Source organism: Netta rufina (genome assembly GCF_964035555.1).
Source record: "Netta rufina genome assembly, chromosome: 3".
Taxonomy (NCBI): domain Eukaryota; kingdom Metazoa; phylum Chordata; class Aves; order Anseriformes; family Anatidae; genus Netta; species Netta rufina.
This window is the reverse complement of record NC_140125.1, coordinates 28,775,610-28,795,186: the sequence shown is the minus strand read 5'-3', so window position 1 is coordinate 28,795,186 and position 19,577 is coordinate 28,775,610. Positions and strand designations below refer to the sequence as shown.

The 19,577-nt window shown below is 33.6% G+C and overlaps 1 protein-coding gene across 1 annotated transcript in view; it reads right to left on the bottom strand.

Annotated features, from left to right (window-relative positions):
• Window positions 1-19,577, bottom strand: part of FMN2 (formin 2) — a gene marked incomplete at both ends in the record, with an annotated part of 154,537 nt that overhangs the window by 109,215 nt on the left and 25,745 nt on the right. Inside the window, 2 exons of the mRNA XM_084284031.1 lie at window positions 8,214-8,275; window positions 13,375-13,522. Coding sequence (XP_084140157.1) covers window positions 8,214-8,275; window positions 13,375-13,522 — 210 coding nt within the window. The remainder of the gene's footprint in view (window positions 1-8,213; window positions 8,276-13,374; window positions 13,523-19,577) is intronic.

Genomic DNA, 19,577 nt, shown 5'->3' with positions numbered 1-19,577 from the left:
AAGAAACATAAGATACAACAAAGGTTGAAAAACTGCAGAATTTTCTCTCTGTAAAGTCATAATGCTCTTAACTGAGGTGAAATATGACCATAGGTTATCCCCAATATCTGCTACAATAGGAACCTCAGAAAAGGTTTTGTAGACTGAAGACAAAACAAGATAAAAATTTCACAGAACCACTGACTACCCTAGAAGCTAGACAGCAGTGAAGTATAACTACTGTCTTCTTACATAATATTATTTTTAGTCAGCACAAATAGCATTTTTCTGCCTGACTTCCCAGGAACTTTTGGTTCTGCTTTATTTAAAATGAAATAGAAATTTAAACAAAAACTACATTAACACAAAAAAACCCTCAAACCTTGAAGGTTTCTCTTCTAGAATATTTGAGATGTCATTATTAGAGAAGCGTGGAACAGTGCAGCCATAAACAAAGACTTCAAGAAGGCTTTACCCCTCCATCTAGTTTTTATTATTCCATTTTACGTGTTCTGTCACTCACCACAGTGTAAAAAAAAAAGTGCATAAATGATAAGGTGGGGGAGGGAGGAACTTACCTTTCTTAGTTTTGATATAACCTTATTATGCCTATTTCTGCTGCCTCTGTAGGTGCTCTGCCATTAATCACAGACTGCTATAATAGAATTAGTTACACTCAGGTCTTTCAGCAGATGAAGAGATAATTGAAACCTAGCCACCTATAACAGCAATTCAATAAGCAGCAGGTACCTTAAGTGTCAAGGATTTCTTTAAAAGTTGAGATAAAACTGATCTGGATTTATTTTCATGTGGCAAAACACTTCCTTTCTTCTCTTGACTATGTTTTTTTTTTTTTTTTTTTTTTTTTTTCCTACAGTATTTTAACAAATCTAAAAGATTTCCCATGTATTGATGCCGAGGAAATCATCCATCTCCACAATTAAATCTGGCATACCTTGAACAGAGGTATGACTACATTTTAGACTACATTGGCATACTAGAGAAAGGATTTGAACTGTTCTAGACTAGGCTTTTCCTTGTTTTTTCAGTTCAAATTGAAATGGACCAGTATTCTGGGAAGTTGCCACTGTGAAAACTACCTCATTCTATTATTTCTGTATTCTTTATTTAGAGCAACTAAATTAGTTTTTATGTTAGAAATAACAGAAAGGATTTTATTGCCTAAAAACAAATATTAATTTAACATAAATTTGGAGGACTCACAATGTCTGTAATTTCTTCCTCTGATGGTGTGGTATTGGAGAGAAAAAAAAAAAAAAAAAGATGCTTTTCCAGGTGAACTTTGGCATATACTGATAGGTAACTGCCTGGAGTTTGATACTTCTACACAATGCACGACTCTTATCCAAAAGTTCAGCCAGACCACAAAATGGGAGGTTCACATGTTGCTTTTGTTTCAGGCTTCCAGCAGGGAATAACCAGCAAAAAGTACCCACAGTAAGAATAAATCTTTGTAGAAGTGGAAGAATAGTCTTCATGACCCTGAAATATGAGCCTGCTACTCACTAAAGAAAAAGTGTGGGGAGAAGGAACCAGTCTTCACAAATGTATTCACAAATGAGCTGAAGGTAGAGGCTGAAGGCCAGTCAGCTTTTCTAACACTTTGAAAGTTGAAAAGCAAAGATGTATCATTTTTGGTGGGATAACGTTAAATAAAATACATCACAAATCAAATGATCAGAGGTGAGTTTTATGTTTTGAGAGCTTAAGTAAAAACTGTAAAAGTAAAAAACATGTATGTACAAACAGAAGAAAGTGATATTACTATTGTTACTTATGCCAGCTTAAAATAGAGAAAATAACTGTTTTGATTTTAAAAAATCAGTCAAAAAGTTCTGTTTCATATACAAAGAGTAGATATAAGTAATATTCTTCTTAACTTTACTTTTGAATTCTCATTCGGGTATGGTAATTTTAAAAACTCAATCTGGATATGTATAAACTAAAGAAATATTAATTTTTTGAAGAAAATTTCTGATCTCTCTTCCATACAAAATAGGGTCCAATGGAAATTCTCAGATTCTATATAATTGTAAAGTAACACCTGATCTCTAATGCTGACAGAAGTAAAAGAATTTAATCTTTAGATCATGGCCCAATTTTAACTGGATGAGGTCTCTCTGGTTAAAATAAGTAAACCTCATTTTAATTCATTTCTCCTTGTTATCGTGACAACTGTAAGTCCAGAACTGTCTGTAAATCCTGATCAACTTCCATTGTATAGAATTTGCAACCCCACATATCAGACATTATTAGTTCCAGAACTTTAAGGTTGGTGCTACTTTTCAAAGAAGTTGTACTCAAAAAGAAAAAGAACTCTGGTTTTGAGTATAAAGCATAGTCAAACTGGAAAGTGCAGAAGGTTCATTATTTATGTAAAATTATATTCTGTTCTACCAGATTCTCATAAGTCTGTCTGTCTTGAGATCGGATGAAGCACTTGAAGCTGACCAGCAGTTTCCTGATAATTATTTTAATCAACACCTGTAAATACACAGTATTTGAACTAGGAATCTATAATATTTATTTTTAGTTCTAGAACATGTGCTTTTAGACCACACATTTTCAACTGTTCTTAAGCATAAGAAGATAAAAGGTTTATCTGTTAAGATAAACCATCACATCAGAAATGTAGCAGGTAATCATAAAGAAAGTCTATCATTCCACCACTGACTAGGCAAAGCAGGAAGTACATATCAGGAATACCACAGATTCATCTTTGGAGATGAGCAAAGTCCTGAGAAACATGACCAAATACCTAAGCTAGCCTTGCTTGGGGGAGGGTGCTGGTGGGGAAGGGATTGAACAACATGACCTCCTAATGTCTATTCAGCTCTAAATTATTCTATGATCTTTATATTACTTCAGAGATGTAACTGAGGTAGTAAACAACTCAAAGAGGAAAAACAGAATAAAGAAATTTTCAAACTGAAATGAGTGTACAAGTAAAACTTCATCTTGACATGAACATTAAAAAGATTAGAACAAAACAATTTTTAGTCTCACCAGGAGGAAGAGTGCAAAAGGGTGCTTTATTGCTTCACTGAAAATTATACCAATATTTCTTTTAAAGAAGCAACCACTGCCTTCATGCAAAACAAAGGAAGTCTATCCAAGTATTGTGAAGTCAGGATACCAAATAATAATATTTGTTCTGAGAATTAACTGACTTTTTTTTTTTGGCCACCATGCAGGCTTGATGTATTAGACTCCATTTATTTTTACTTAAATATAGTGTCTATGACCTATATTCTATGTGTATCAATTAATTGATCAAAAATCACACCTTGTATTTGTTGTTTTTTTTTTTTTTTTATTTCTCTCCCTCATCAGAACTAATGAAAAAGATTCAGGATTATGGTTGAAGAAACACCTTTTTTATTCATTTCATATGTCTAACATAAAATCGACCTCTATTTATATGATGGTAATTCAACAGTAAAGCTTTTAAGTTATCATTATAGAAAGTTTTTTAGAAGCCTTGTAGATTATATCAATCAAGTGTGCTCACTTTTCTGTCTTAAAAAACAACAAAACACCTTAACAATGACAGCATAGAGCTTTCTGAACATTCAATATTTCAGGATTTTTGTTATTATTATTTTTAGGACCTGGTGTCATTAGCCCTGGGAGATGCTCCAACTACAAAACCTTGGTCAGATTTAAGCTCAAAAAATGCAAGTACTTTTTAGAGGCTAAATTATTAGCTACCAGAAAGCCACCACTTTCTGACCAAGAAAAAATATGTATGTATTCTCACCGAAGTGTTTTAAGGACCCCACTGAGCATGACTTAGTAGTGCATTACACGGTCCCTTCAAAAATACTTAACTGCCATCTAGTGGCTGAGTAGCCCGACTTCTTTATAATATTCTCCAGGCTCTCTGAACGCTTCTTCCCTCATTTCTATTATTTCTACTTGCATTCCTTCAGGGCCTGAGAAATTTTGACATTAACAGAAGCCAGGGTTTTAATCATAAAGCTCAGCTACAGGTCATACAGGAGGAAGAACAGATAATCTCACAAACTATATTGGGGTCTCATCTCAGAGAATAGAATATCAGACACTCTTAGTCAATCACTTAATATAATAAAAGTTTAGTTCATTTATCTATTACCTGAATACAAAAAATACCACTTATTAGGCTTTCTATACAAGAAACCAAATCCTTAAATTGCAGCATGTTTAAGTTGAAAGTAAGTTCTAATTTCAAGAAGCAAAGAAATCTACATTAATAACATTGGAAACTTCCGCATAAAAACATTTAAAAGACAGAGTATATCTGATTTGTCTGGGAGGTTTAACAAAGGTTAGCCTCCCCCTTACTGCCCAAGTAAAACGTTTTGCACTTGTGCAGTTCCTATCACTCTAGCAGTAAAGTCTTCTGCCAGGTTTCCATCATTTCTTGCATCACAAAAACTTTGTTTCCTTTCTGTACATATTTGATAAGCCATTTGAGATCCATGTCAAAAAAATGATAAAGGTTTAAAAAAAATTCTTGATTGTAGAATAATTTCCCCATTTCAGATAAATCTTACATTTACCTTCTTTACCTCACCTTATCTCTACACATTATCTATCAGTCTGAACTTTCAGTTATGAAAGTTTTGAGCAGCATGCATGTTTCCAAGACAAAGTTGAGCTATGACACTGTATAATAAAACGAAAAGTAAGCCCCAATCCATCCAACGTTTTGTAATTTCTAGACGGACACATTATGCATTTATGTTTAAGGATACACAAACTTTTTTTCCAGTATTACTACGTGTCAAAATTAGAACATTCCAAATGACATTAAGTAATAATAACTAAAACACAGGGAAAAGGGTTGTCGTCAAGGTGTAGTAGTTAGCAATATTCTACAGAAACACTCCAATAGTTAGAATTATAATATTTTCAAAGCAGAAAGTATATTCGACATTGCAAAAAGTGTCCTGTAATTTAAGGTTTTTAAAGCTAGAATTGTTTCCCTATGATATTGCTGGAAAGTGCACCAACAGACCATGCAGCATAAATCTGTCTTTAGTGCCTGAGAGCTGCCAAAATGTTGTCTGGTTGTTACTATTTGTTGAAGTACACGGCGTTCCAAAAGGCTTATTATTTTGGTTGAGGGATTATTTGTTGGTTGAAATGAGGTGAACCAAACCAAAATGAACAACTGAATTTAAAATGCTACAGGCATAATGTTTTTTTGATGGCAAAATTTTCCACTGTAAATATGCTTTAGATACTCAGTGTAAACTATCATATAACCAAACTACTAGAAATTGGATCAGTCTGGCAAAATCACATCTCCTGAGATAGGATTACAGAGACCAGTCATCTTCAATGGAATGATTAACAATTTGTTAAATCTGTATGCTGACCTTTAAATAAATGCAATCAGGGCTTTCTTTATAAATTTGTGTGATACTCACAATAGGCACTCATTGCAAATGACCAAAAAAAAAAACAACACACAAACAAACAGAATTTAAAAATAATTAAGATAATAATATAAGAGAACAAGGAATTTAGATGACTGTCATACAATTTGTAAGTTTTGTTTCTGTGATGTCCCACTAACAAGGCTTAGTTTGCACGTACTCATTTTACAGTTAGAAAAAGTTTTTTCTTTGTGTTACATCTCCACCACATAAAATAAAACAAACTAAACTTGAGTTAAAGTGTAGGGAAAATTGCAATGGTACCATAAAAGATCAGGGGTGTGAAAGAGAAAAGAACTTGGCTCTTGCACAAAAGTACAGCTGCCAAATCGCAACATCAGGTTTGAAGCTCAAGTTTCTAAATGAGTTTCTCTTCTTCATTCACTAAAGAATTTAGGCCTAACCAAAATTTGTTTGTTCTGAGAAGACCTTGTAGACTTTGTTGCTCATTTTTGGCATTTCAAAACTAGGAGTTGAAATGGATGCCAGTTTCTCTTATTTTCCTCCTGCACTAAAACAAGCACCCCCATGCACTTTTTTTTTTTTTTTTTTTAAATTGTGACTTCTTAAAATTTGCTGTTGTTCAGTCAGAGATAGCTATCTTAAAACTTTAGGAAATTATGCTGCAAAATATAAGGTTATGGTCATAAAGGTTACATCATAAAGGTAAGGAAATTGCCAGAATATACAAAAAACAGGCCCTTCCAATGGTGAGGAAGTGCAGAATCAATGGGGGGGGGAGGAGAGAGAGAGAAAGAGAGAGAGAGAAAGAAGAGTTTTAATTTAGAAGTATTTTTGCAATTTTTACTCAATGATTTATTATAAGCGAGATAATTTATCAGCATCATTTTACATTTGCATTTGTTTCTATGTCAATATTGACCATATCCAATTATTTTTATCTCATGTGGGCAAAGTCTTTTCCCAGGGAAGATTTATGGTACAAAGGAAGTCTATGAGTAACCTCAGTTGATCAGTATCAAATTTTACACTAGATCAACCCCTCTGTGTTATTACCTACTTGGCTAACTACAGCCAATGCTTGCTTTCTTCAGAAAGAAAACCTGTACACAAACTAGATGAAGAATACAAGAAACCTCTTTAGTCTTAAGTAGAGACATTTCATAGTGTTTCATCACTTTTTAAAAAGTACAAATCACACCAAGAATAAACTGACTGAAGTTCATCTACAAGCAATGAAAGAAAAGTTATTTTTACCATTCTACTTTGTAGATTTTATATATATATATATAAATTATATATGTATATATATATAATGTATATATACATATATATACATATATATGTATATATATACGTATATATATATGTGTATATATATATGTATATATAATTTATATATATATATAAATTTATATAGATAGATACACTCAACTGTTATGAACTGCTTAATTGTATCCACTGAGAGTTTCTCACATTAAGTAACTTCCACTCTGATTTTCAACGGAAACCAGAATGAAGACATAGTAAAGCAAAAGCTTGAAATGATGTTTTGTCAATGAGGTGATCATGCTTACAAAGCATTTATTGCTGCTCTTCATTGATGAATAATAGTACAGAATGGAACAAGTTCACATTATTGCTGTAAAAGACAAACATTAAGCAAGATGGATGGGGATCTCTAACATCAGCAAATACAATTCATTCATCAGTCAACATGATAGGTTAAAGACAGAAGAAACACCAAACAAATGTTATTTGTTTAGGCAACCAAGCGGTGTTCTAGTGCTGCTGATTAAACTTAATTCTAATAGCAAGAGAATTAAATCTTTAGGGGAAGTATCAAAGTAGTCATAAATATTTTCATTAAATTTCCAGTTAAAAAAAATAAATTTTATGATAGTGAATTAAAATTCTAGATATGGATAAAATATGCTTTTATGTGCAATGTCTTTCTGGATATATACGAGTAAGCTTTAAAAAAAAAAGCCAAAAATATTGCCAGTGAAAAGTAGTAAAATACTGAAGTAAAATAAAAAAATGCATGGGACAAATATTTTACAATTTACACTTAAGATACTGCTATGCAGAATAATTTTATGATATAAGTTTAAATAAAAAAAAAAAAATCTAGTCTTTAAATGTTCTTAATTATGGAGATTAGAAAACTTAGGTAACTGACTAGAACTCTTGACATGTTGTTGGTAAGACAAAAACATGCAGGTAATATACCTCCTTCCCCCATCCATGTTCATAAAATCCCTGCTTGAACCTGAACTGCATTTGCAAGTCTAACAATCAAGAGAGTACATTTCACTAGGCATTTCTTATTTTCTTCCTCCAAAACAAAAGCAATGATCATTTTTATAAAATACTCAATGCAGCAATGCTTGAGGCATCCAGTCATTAGCGTAAAAGAAGAGGGTTGGGCGAAAAACGGTCAGCCCTAACCCTCCCTGAAAAAAAAAAACCTCTGCCACCATTACTCACACAATCTTCAGTAGAAGATCTGTTTATATTAGATAATCACTATTTCTTGGCAATACCATCAGACCTCTGGAACCAAGCATTACTTCTGAATGAACAATAACATCTCACAAGAATCATCTTAGGTAGGCAAGTACCTTGAATCTCTGCATCTAGATACACTATCGAGCATGTGAGTATTCTGAAATAAAAATTTAGATTTAAAGAACGTTTCTGAATGTTCACATTCTGAAAATTAATTACATAAATAAGAGCTATTGCATAAGTGTCTGTAGTATGTCTTTTCCATTTTTTTTTGTTTACAGAATGCTAGATAGAACACTTCTGTCAAGATCTTACCTGTACCTGCTGAACATCTTCTACGAATTGTTTTTCTGTTTCTAGTACAGTAGATTTCAACGCTGAATCTGAAAAAAAAGAAAAGTATAGCTTTTACAATATACATAGATTCCATTGATCCTTCAAAATACATATTAAGAATTTAATGAAAATAAGATAGAATTAAAAAGAAGACAGTTAAATCTCCCACTTCCCAAGTTATGCATCTAAAGTTAATTAAGCAGGTTGTATATATAAATAAAGCCAGTCTGATCTCAACATGCAATGTATTTATTAAGACTCTACAATAAACGGTATAGTCTTAGAAGCCTACCACAAATCTTCAAAGAACTCCTTTAATTGTCAAAATTTCTGTTTCAAAGAAAAATAGTTACTTATGTCTCTATTATTTTTATCCAACAAAAAGTTAAGTAATAGTTCTCATGCTTATTCTTCTCATCCAACCTCATTAAGATGTATCTGTGTCCTTAAGATCTGCAGATTGTATCTGTTCATAAAAGGTTACTAGAACCCATAAACAGGCTGACTACTGTTGGCAGATAAGTTGTCTTTTTGACATCCTCCACAGGCCCTCCTTAGTTCTACTATAAAATTTGAGATGGCCACTAGGAAACAGACAATGATACAGATCTAAACTCACATTTTAAAAATTGTTTGAAAGACAGTTGACCTTACTAGACTAAATACCTTTTGAGAAATCTCAATTTCATCCCAATGATATTAGTCCCCCTCTCTGGCATCTTAGCAGTATGAAGATAGTCTGGGACTGTACACTTATTGTGAAACTGTACAGTCATAGCTTCCCAGAACTGGAGGCATTCAAGCTGAGGATATAAAACTAATTCTTCACCTTTTGAGTCTATGGTCCTCTCATTTGTGTAAAGAAACAGCATTAACAGCATTAATTTGACTTTCAGAATTTTGACCACAATACTAATTTACATTGAAAGACAGCAGTACTTCATTCCAATAGCACCTTTTTCTATTATTTTCTACTTCAGAATAACTCATAAGAGTCCTAATAAATATCTAAGAATTTCTCCATTTAATTACTCTTTAGACAGTATACTTGAACAGTTATGGTTTTAAACAGAACCACAGATCTCCAGGCAATAAAAAATAAAATGTGGGACTAAAAACTTTTATCTGTGCTCCCCCTTTCTCCCCCCCCTTCTCGAAAACAGGCAAAACATAAAACTCCCCCAAACTGAATTTCATTTCTTAGTTTAGAATAATTATCTAGGTTTTGTCTAACTATTAGTCTTTGAAATCTCAATTTTAATAAAAAACGCAACTAAACCTAACTATAAAAAGTTACATTAAAACCTTGATTGTGCAAATATTTATTTCACTGAGAAGCATGTGCTGTATATCTGTGCTTTGCTTGTGCAGTGATGCATTTTGATTACCTACTGAATGAAGGAAATCACAAATTCTGTGCTGAAAATGACACAAGCATATAACAACCCAATACACATTCAGGATTCTCAAGTTTTTTTTTATAAGTTACTGCAAAGAATAACAAAGATATCTTTTTTAATGTATTTTGAAAGAGTGTCTTGTAGTTAAGACACAGGGCTGTGAATTAAGATAAGTTTTTTATTTTATGCTTTTTGCAGGTTTAAAAAAAAAAAAAAAAAAAACCCTACCCTATCTGTTCTTTAGTTTCCTTGTTTTTAGGAATAATTTTGAGGAAGGAATAAACCAGGAATAAATCCCTTGTTTTAGGACATAATTAGTAAAGGGGGGGGGGGGGACACAGCAGCTACACTGTGAAAAGTTCTCTAACCAGCTTTGTAGCTGCTGCTAATTATGTGGATTATGCCTCCAATTAGTCATAGTGTACTTTTGTACACATCACAAGAAGAGAAATTTCTTATACCTTCCCAGAGAAGGTCTCATGCATCCTTCTTAGGGTACCACTAAATAGCAGGCAAATCTGATGACTATTTGCATGGGAACAGTTTTGATCAAAAAACTCCACATACCTAATTCCTATACATTTGGCCTCCTCACAGCTTTCTGACAATCCCTTCTGTTGGGAGGTGAGGTGTGTAAGCAGGAAGTGTCATTGCCAGAGGCAGATAATCTGCAAGGCTACCACTTGAATACTAACAACTTTTATTTATTTACCCTTTTTGTTTACTAAAACAACATTTCAAGTCTTATGTGGCAGAATTTTCCCAATTATAGAAGGCTGGATGAGGATAGGCAGTCATTAACTAGAAATAACCCATCACGTCCCACTTTGACATGTTTTGATTATGGATAAATCATGCCTTGTTGCTGACTTTTACATAACTCCATTTACTGAAGCAAATTTAGGATGATACCAGCAAATTGGTCGCTCAAGTCTCAGGGCTACTAAAACCAAAACGATTGTCTCCTCTTAAGGAAGGGAGTTTTAACATTTTCAAAATAAGGAACTGTCAGATACTTGTTTTACAAATTATTTGGAAGAAGAGAACTTCCTTGGCTAACCATATCTTGACAGATTTCCAAACCCAGGAAAACAGGCTTTGGATCATCAGATAGAAAATTAGCAGTTTACATGTATATACCACTACATTTAGTTCATGATATCAACAGATTTTGTCCAAAAACTTCTCTGAATCCAGAACAATATTTTTGGTAGAAGTATTTGCTGACTGAACCCAAAGTTATACTAGATAATTAAAAACTTCATTTTTTAAATAAAACAAACAAACAAAAAAACCCCTGATCACTCTAATAGCCTCTTGAACCTAACAATGCTCCATAGGATGCAGCACAGCAAAGCTATTAAATATGTACTACATGAAACCAAAGCTATTTAATATATATGAAACAGTGATACTTCGCTTGTTTAGGAACAAATTACCTAGCACCCTGCAGAATTTCCTCTTGCCTTACGTAAAATTTGAAGACCTAGTATTGCTGTCCTGCTGATGATAGCAATAAAAAGAAAGACTAATATGTATAAATATCCTGCTATATTCCTCTCTGGATAAATACTTTTGGTCTAAAATGCAAGTTTTTGCTTTTAAACTCTAATGTTAATATTGTACATGTTTAACCATACAGCAAAAACAATACATATCATAAAATGTATGCAGAGTAGCTATATTAATTTAAATCCTTAAATAATTGTTGCCCTCTCCATGTTTCAAAGGCCACCTATACATAAAACAATTTAATTACAAATCATGAGGAAGATATGAATCCTTTAGTATTCACATGAAATATCGCTCACCTTTAGGTTCTTCCACATGGCAAGCATGCAAACAAACAAAAAGTTCAATTATTTATCTACCCGAATTGTATTCAGAACAATTTTTTTTTCCTTTTCTACACTGCAAATTCACACCAACAAATAGTGTCAGTAATATTTTTTTATTATTATTATTATTTTTAAGTCAACACCCCAAGTAAATTTTGAGAACTATTTATGTTCCATTTAGAAGTGGTAAAATACACTATTTGCCCTTTTACTTCTAATTCAATTTTCTTAATATTTGCAGTTTTTGAGAGGGTCATAACTAAGGAAAAAAATAGATATTATGTACATGTAGTAGGAACAATATTAAATAGAACAAGATTAGATGGAAACAAGCAATGTATAAGATGAATAGATTTAATTATTCCTTGTGATTGAAGTACTCTTCCAAATAGTACTTCAGTAAAGTAAAAATAGTAAAAGAAAAAATGTATTTTTATTATTATTATTATTTATTTATTTTACAAAAAAGTGTTAAAAAATGTATTTCAAAACATATTAAATCTATGCTCATCTAGAAATTAGAAACAACAAACTCGTTTACTTGCTGTCATGACAAAACCTCAAAGTAATATAATGAAAAAAAAAACCATTTTCTCTTTTGTCTTTCAAGTGCAGAGTCTGTTCACAGAAACTGTGATCACACATCCATTAGGTAAATCTCCAAGAAACACAATCTTTCTTCTTAGAGTACCTGGCAATGAATTTAGTTACCACATATGTCCACACTCATTAAATACTACATAAAATAGTAGATCATTAGTCAAAAATTGGACTATTGAAGTAGTGCAGTTGTTGGAGTGTTCTACACTCTTAATTGCATCAGTGATATGCAGAAATGTTTCCTTGACCACAAAGCCACTGCATAAACAGAATAATATAGCAATGTTGCATTTTTGTTGGCACCACTTATCTTGCTTGTGAGCACTGGAATAAGTGATACCAGTAAGAGAAGTGTTGCCATGACAAATGATGTCCATGCAAGGAACACTTTGCTTGTGTTCCAGAGGAAGTGGTAGAGAAGTCCCAAAGAGAAGAAAATCTGAAATTAACTCCACCCAAAGGCTACAAGCACAATGAAGAGATTTGTTGAAATAATGACTTAATTCTTCAAATTTAAGCAATGAAAAAAAAGGAGTGGGAGGAAACGGAAAAATTGAAAATACCCAGTGGCTCTCCATAGAGGTCATGGGAGATTGAAAGTGATGAAAGCCATTGAATACTAATGCAAAACTAAGCCTTTAAAAACCTGCGGTATTTGCCCATCAACACTAGTAACAGAAAACAGGTTTAAAATTCTCTTCTAAATTTCTTCGTAAGCTACAAGAGGGTTTTTCATTTTGTTCAATTCTCAACTGGACAAAAGCTTTTTGAGTATGCTGAAGATTTCAGAATTTGGCTGTTAGAATAACCTCATGAAAATTTAAGACAAACTGTTTTTTTTAAACAAGACCTCAGTTTATTTTTCAGACACACTATTCCTACCTCTCTGTCAGCAGAGGACTGCTGAATCCACGAAGGAATAACTTACACCACTCTAATAATTTTCAATATAACACCAGTGGGCTTCTGAAGTTTTCCATATTTTTAAGAATAGAAAAGTACCCATATTTCATGGCTCTGAAGGAATATAAAATTGGAAAAGAACAGAGGTCAAAATATCTGGTAAAATCCATTAGTCAGCAGATGCCAGATGCACATCTTGATTGTCAACAAGAGGCATATATTTTTGCTGAATATTTTATTAGATTTATACCAGCTAACAGTATTTCTGATGCTAATACAAGATCTTTAAAATCAGGTATGTCTTACAAGTTAAGATATTAAGGCCTTATCTTGGATTCTAAAAGGCAGAAGCTCACTCCCCCTGCCATACATATATCTTGTCTGCATCCAAGAATATACCTGTTTCCGTAATTTTGAGTCCTTGTTCTTCATCTGGTGGTTTGGGTGGGGGCCACACAGATGGAATTCTCCTTGGAAAGCTTCCTTCAGCGTAATCTGATGAATGTGTGGGTTGGCTAACTGCAGCCCAAGTATAGAGCTGGTCTTGCTGTGGTTATAAAAAGAGGGAGAAGAAAAATATGGTTAAGAAGTTCATATATGAAGACATTTTCAAAATATCAAAGCTTTTGTTTCCAACACAAATAGTTCATTATCCACCCCTATATCAAGGCAGGCTTCTTTATATACTCTTCATCTTCTTACAAAGACTTTGCATAAACCTGCGTTAAAAGAACTGAATGTTCTGATTTTGAAATGATCTCTATTAACAATAGAGAAACGAAATTTTTACTTATCTGCAGCACAATGAGAGGCTAGAATACAGTTCTGCATTCCTTGAACATGTGAAGAACTCTGACATCTCTCCTTTTTCAGAGAGATAAGTTTCTGTCCATCACAACTGTACTACTTTACATAGGACTAGTTCACAGTTTAAAGAGAAAAAAAAAAAGTATTTCAGTCCGTACTCTATACTGTTTTATATTAAATGTGCAAACCAGAAAAGAAGCAGGACTATTCCTAGAAACATTTCAGCATAAATTGAACTGAGATATTTATTCTTTAAATCTCTGTTAATTTTTGTCATTTACATTTCCATATTCATAGAGAGACAGCTAAGAAGGTGCGATGGCTTTTTTTGGAAAAAGAAAAAATTATTCTCAATCCTCTAGGAGCAGATCAAAATATATCTTTGTTTTTCAATAGCTTTGAATTTAATCTGCTTTGTAAAAGTAGGAGACATCCAGACTGTCTGATGCAAGGCACAGCAAACAGTTATGCTTTAAACCAGAAGAAAGTTTAGCTGACCACAGTTCAAGCAGTTTTTGTTGCAACTCTCAGTATGCACACCAACATGCACACCTTGTGATTAAACCTTTTTAATACTGTAAACTCTACAAAAAACATCCACAACAAGATCATGAATGTCCTAATATTTGGCCTGGAAACATGCAAAATACTATAGTACAAAACTGAAAAAATCAAGTCACAGGATAAAAACAGTCATATCATGCAGTACTATCTTCTTACAAAGATCACATTTATGATCCCTCATTCACACTTTTGTCTAAGTAAAATATTGGTAATATATATTTGTTTTGCTGCATTCTTCATTTTTAAGATTTAAAACCTTTGATTATTTCTCCTTTACCCAGATCCTAAACAAGTACTGAAGATATTCGGGGAAAATAAAAAAACCCATTTAATACTTCTGGGGATAATACCTACTTCGTATGACTAAGCTTCTACTTGCCTAAACATAAGTTGTGATAAGAGTGGTAAGACCTTATTCTATTAAGGACAACTTCCTTAGAATGAGCAAATGCTGGTTATAAAGGAAAATGGTCTGGTTTATAGACTGCTGCAAATAGGGTGAAAAGGAAGCTTATTACATGTATGTCTTTCCAGTATTAAAAAACACAGTAAAAATTCAGACACAAACAGACCTTCAATTAAAGCAAATGAATAAAAAGCTTAATACAAAACCACATCAGGTTGTTTACTTAGCCATGAATGCCATTTATTTATTTTTTTCTGCACAATCAAAATCCCAACAAGGGTAAAATAATCAGTAACAAACCAGAACAAAATATTGTTGCCCATTACATCGCTCAGAGTTGTAAGACATACATGGTCCAAGGAACACAGAGAACAGCAGAGGGTTACTTGGGTAAGCATAGTCAACTTTCAATGGGGATTAGCTGTAGGGTCACAGAGCTATAAAACAGAAAATGACAGACTGTAGATGATACTGACATAATATAAACAAGGAAGACAATTAAACTACTCCTAGACATATTTCAGCATGCCAGTTCTTCAAAAATATAGCATAATCATTCAGCAAATAAGTTTTGAAGTATGATTAGTCTACATGAATTAAGATGTGTTAAAAATCATGGTAGGTCTCAGAGCTATGGTACAGATGGGATGCATTTGCAGGGTAATAAAACATGAAGTACCTATGTTCCTGCTGATAAAACTTATGTCATATAACTATGAACAGTTAAGACATCACACAACTTCATCACAGACTCCCCTAAACTGGCATATTTGTGAGTATAGAAAATCATTTATTATTTTGTTATTTTTATGGTTTTGGATTTTTTTATTTTTTTTTAATTTTCTGTTTGACATAGAGAAGGACAGGAAGTAGAATTGTAACATAACAGACGTTTACAGAGGAAAATCTAAACTTGCAAAAATGCCTTGAATGGGCATACATTACAGACAAAATGCATCAGTGTTCAACATATTAACAAAGCGTTTAACATCAGCTAAATTCTGGTTACTTTCAAATTTATAAACAGAATTTCAAATATGAAAAGCCCTCATGACAGAAAGGCAGTCTGAAGGTCCAGACTTTGAATTGATAGTCAATAAACTGCACTTAAAATGGGAAAAGATTAACCCTATCTCCACTTCTGCGTCCTTTAAGAGATGAATCATTTGAATGTCCTAATATTTGAGACACTGTCCAAAATTTCTTTGCCTTTTGTCTTTAATTCCTTGACAGTTAATGTAATGGACCCATCATGTTTCTCCCTCTCCAAAATTGATAATGCCATAAATTTGCATGATTATTAGAACATTTTGAGAAAGTCCTTTAACATAATAGAATTAGCTGCATATAGCCTATTCAAGCAAAATAAATAAATAATAAAAAAAATCCAAATAAAAACCAGACAGATTTGCTTTTGCCATTAATATTTTTTTTACTGCAAGGATCCATGAACTTCCACCTCCAACATTTTTCCTTTGGTACTTTCATTTTAGAAGCAGTTTTTACTAGATATCATAAGTACAGCCAACGAATTCTCTTACCGTAATCAAGCTTTGAATGCATCTGGAATTTCCACTTCATCTTGCTCAGACTCCGCTATCTAGGATAAAGCACTGCTTTGGGATGAAAAATAATAAGAATTCCTCTACTGAGCGATCCCAATCTTATTTATTTGGACTAATTTCTGGGCAGACGTTGAAAGCTTAAAGCTGTCTGAGTCCAGTGCACTAAATGTGATATCAAGAAGAGAGTTCTTGTTTCCACATAACCTTACACAGCACTTTCCACTGGTTCTTAAAACTGCAGAGCATTTGCACATGGGTGAGGCAAATTGCCTGCAGGATCTGATGATATACAATCAATAGACATTTAACCGCTTATAGATGCTAGTGTTGAGAACAAAGATACACACCATCAGATCTGTAGTTTAACTCACTCTCTTCCCAGCCAGATGTCACCAGGCACAAAGTACATCTTTTTGTAATATACTTTAATTCTTGGGTACCATAACACTACATTTGAGGTACAAAATATATTAAATATTAATTACTTTCCTTCACTGCATGAGCTAAAGATATGCTTACTCTCCTACTAATCTTTAAAGACAGAAGCCAATGCTGTGAGCTACTGGAAGTAAGGGCCTCTCATAAATGACATGAAGAAAGACACTGGTGGACCCAGAAGAGAAGACCTACAGCAAACATCAGAAGGCATAGTGGTGGTGCTTGAGCTTTCAGGGAAGGGACCACACCAATTTTTCACACTAAGAAACCAGATTTTCTTCCTGTGTCAAAGACTGAATTCAAAATTATCACATTTACCACATAGGAATATGATGCACAAACTTGTATCCATGCTTCTGGCAGCAGTATTGCTCCTGTAGACGTGCAGATTATACAACCTTCTGTTCAATGCCACCTTGGTTTTTAAATCAACTGTATCTTCTTCCAGTTCGATGTACAAAAATAGCCATTGTGAGAAACGGTTGAGAGGTACAAAAACTGGATATGAAACAGCAAAGAAGAAATATAGGGCTACCCAAACAGGTTACAAAAACATAAATTAAAAATTTGAAGAAAAAAAAAAATCTGATCAGGGGTATTTTGAAAATTCTAAAGAAAAAGAAAAATACTTGAAGCCAGATCATATGTGGTGAGATGGGAAAAGGCGGGGCAGTTTCAAAGGCATACTGCTACCAGGAATAGCATCTGCACTTCAGCTCAGAAAAGCAGCAGATGGCAGAAACACATTAACAGTACCTCCAACCTTTCTTATACTAGAGTGAATTGGTACTAACTTCCCTGGTGGCTCCCGTGTTAGGGCCTGGTTCCATCATGGATTATCTCTCAGACCATTTAATTTCAAATAAAAAAACTAATGCAATTTTTCACTAGAACCCCAAGCATTCACAGTTATCCTAAAAAGGGGAGGACAGAAATGACTGACATGTCAGCAGACCTGTATAAATGGGCCAGGAGTAAACACAGGGTGATAGTTACAAGAAGGTTCCTACTAATTAAATCAATCTGTATCTGAATGTACTTCTTATAGGAAGAGCTAGGATAGTGGGGAGGGGAAAAAGCATAGCTGCCTTTGAGGTGGAACTAGATAAACGTATAGAAGAATTCAATTTTATGAGACTTGAGATAAGTGGGTGGGGGGCAGAGTCCATGACCTGGAAGGTGTTTTCCAGCCTAAGAACTCCAAGGAGCTTGTTCCACAGATGTGCAACAATGTGTGTAATTTAGACTGTACTACATTAGTTCATGCAGATGGAATTAATTTTTTTCAATGCAGGAAGTTTAATCATTCCAATATACTAAGTATATAAATTCTAAAACGAAAGAAAGCAAATTGCACGTTCCCACTGCATGCAAGTAGTTAATTGGACAGGCAAGGTTTTTGTTTGAGAAATTAGAGTCAGCCTACCTCAAAATGCTCTTATCAGCAGGAGACTGCTTTATTTTTAGCAGCTTTTAAAATAAGGAAATCAATACTGTCAAGAACGGGAAAAGTGGTTTACTTTTTGAGGAGAGGTTCTGTAGCAAGGCTCTATCTGACCATTGCCAGGTAAAGAGCAGTATTAAGCACTGCTCTCAGTTCTGCTACCTTTGGCTGCACTAGTGAGCACAAATGCCTTACAAGGCTGAAAAAAAAAATCACCAAATCAGTCAGAATACTGTAACATATCTATGAAGTAGCATTGTAAATTCATAAACTAAATTTGATGACTAAGCATTATACTTTTTTCTTCTTTTTAGAAAACAGGTGCTTCTATACTGCACTTTAAAATACCTCCCAGTTTCCTAAAGTCATGAAATGCTTCTTTCCCATGATAACTCAGAAATGACTCCTCTCCAAAAGAAAAACTGATGCCATCAAACTTCCCCTGGACACAATACTGAAACATCAGTGATGAGGGAGGCCAATAGAGCTAACATACACCAGCAGTGACAGCTGTCATGGGAAAGAAAATCAGAAACTTAAGTTTCACATTTCTTATGTGAAAGAATTTCACTTATAAGAATTCTATTCTTATCCAGTTCCAGAATTATTGTCTCAGCCTTCCTGTTCCCCAATAACTTTTGGATTTAATATAGCTGAAAATATTGAGCTGGTGAACTTAACTGATTCTCCCGCTTTCCTTGGAAGAGAGAACAGTGACTAACAGTGCACAATGAAACAGAACCCGAAGATCTAATCTCTTTACCCATGGGATTCAAACTTCTGTGTAGAAGACCACACATCCCAGGACCTCTAGATTATCAACTTAAACCATCTAACTTCATTCACTCTTTTCAGAAATTGTAAGTTTAGGAAAGAAGCTTATCCATCAGGAGTTAATTTCACCTACATTAACACTGTTCTGCAGTACACTTGGATTCTGTCATATTTTAATTTTCCAAAGGAAGCTGTTTCATTGTAAAATTCCTTTCACCTCAATTCTATTTGAAAAGGTAATTACTACTGCTTTAAAAACTTTCTCTTGAAATGACATGCAAAATGCAAAAATTCAGCTGTCACTGTATTCACAACTCCAAGCTAGAAATGATGGCCATCACTCCATCTTTTAAGTGAACTACTGTACAGAAAGTCAAAAAATATAAACATCTCTGGATTTGACAGGGTGACCATCACCTTCATCTTACACATGATGATTCTGAAAATTCTGAATGCGTGGTATAAGCTTAATATCCAGCACGTGCCTCTTGAAGCAGCTTTTCAGAATAACAAGCATGTAAGCAAAGCTCTTTTCCAGAGAATGAAAGAAAAAAAAAAATGAACAAAAAAAACAACCACCTAGCAACATCCTACATATACAATA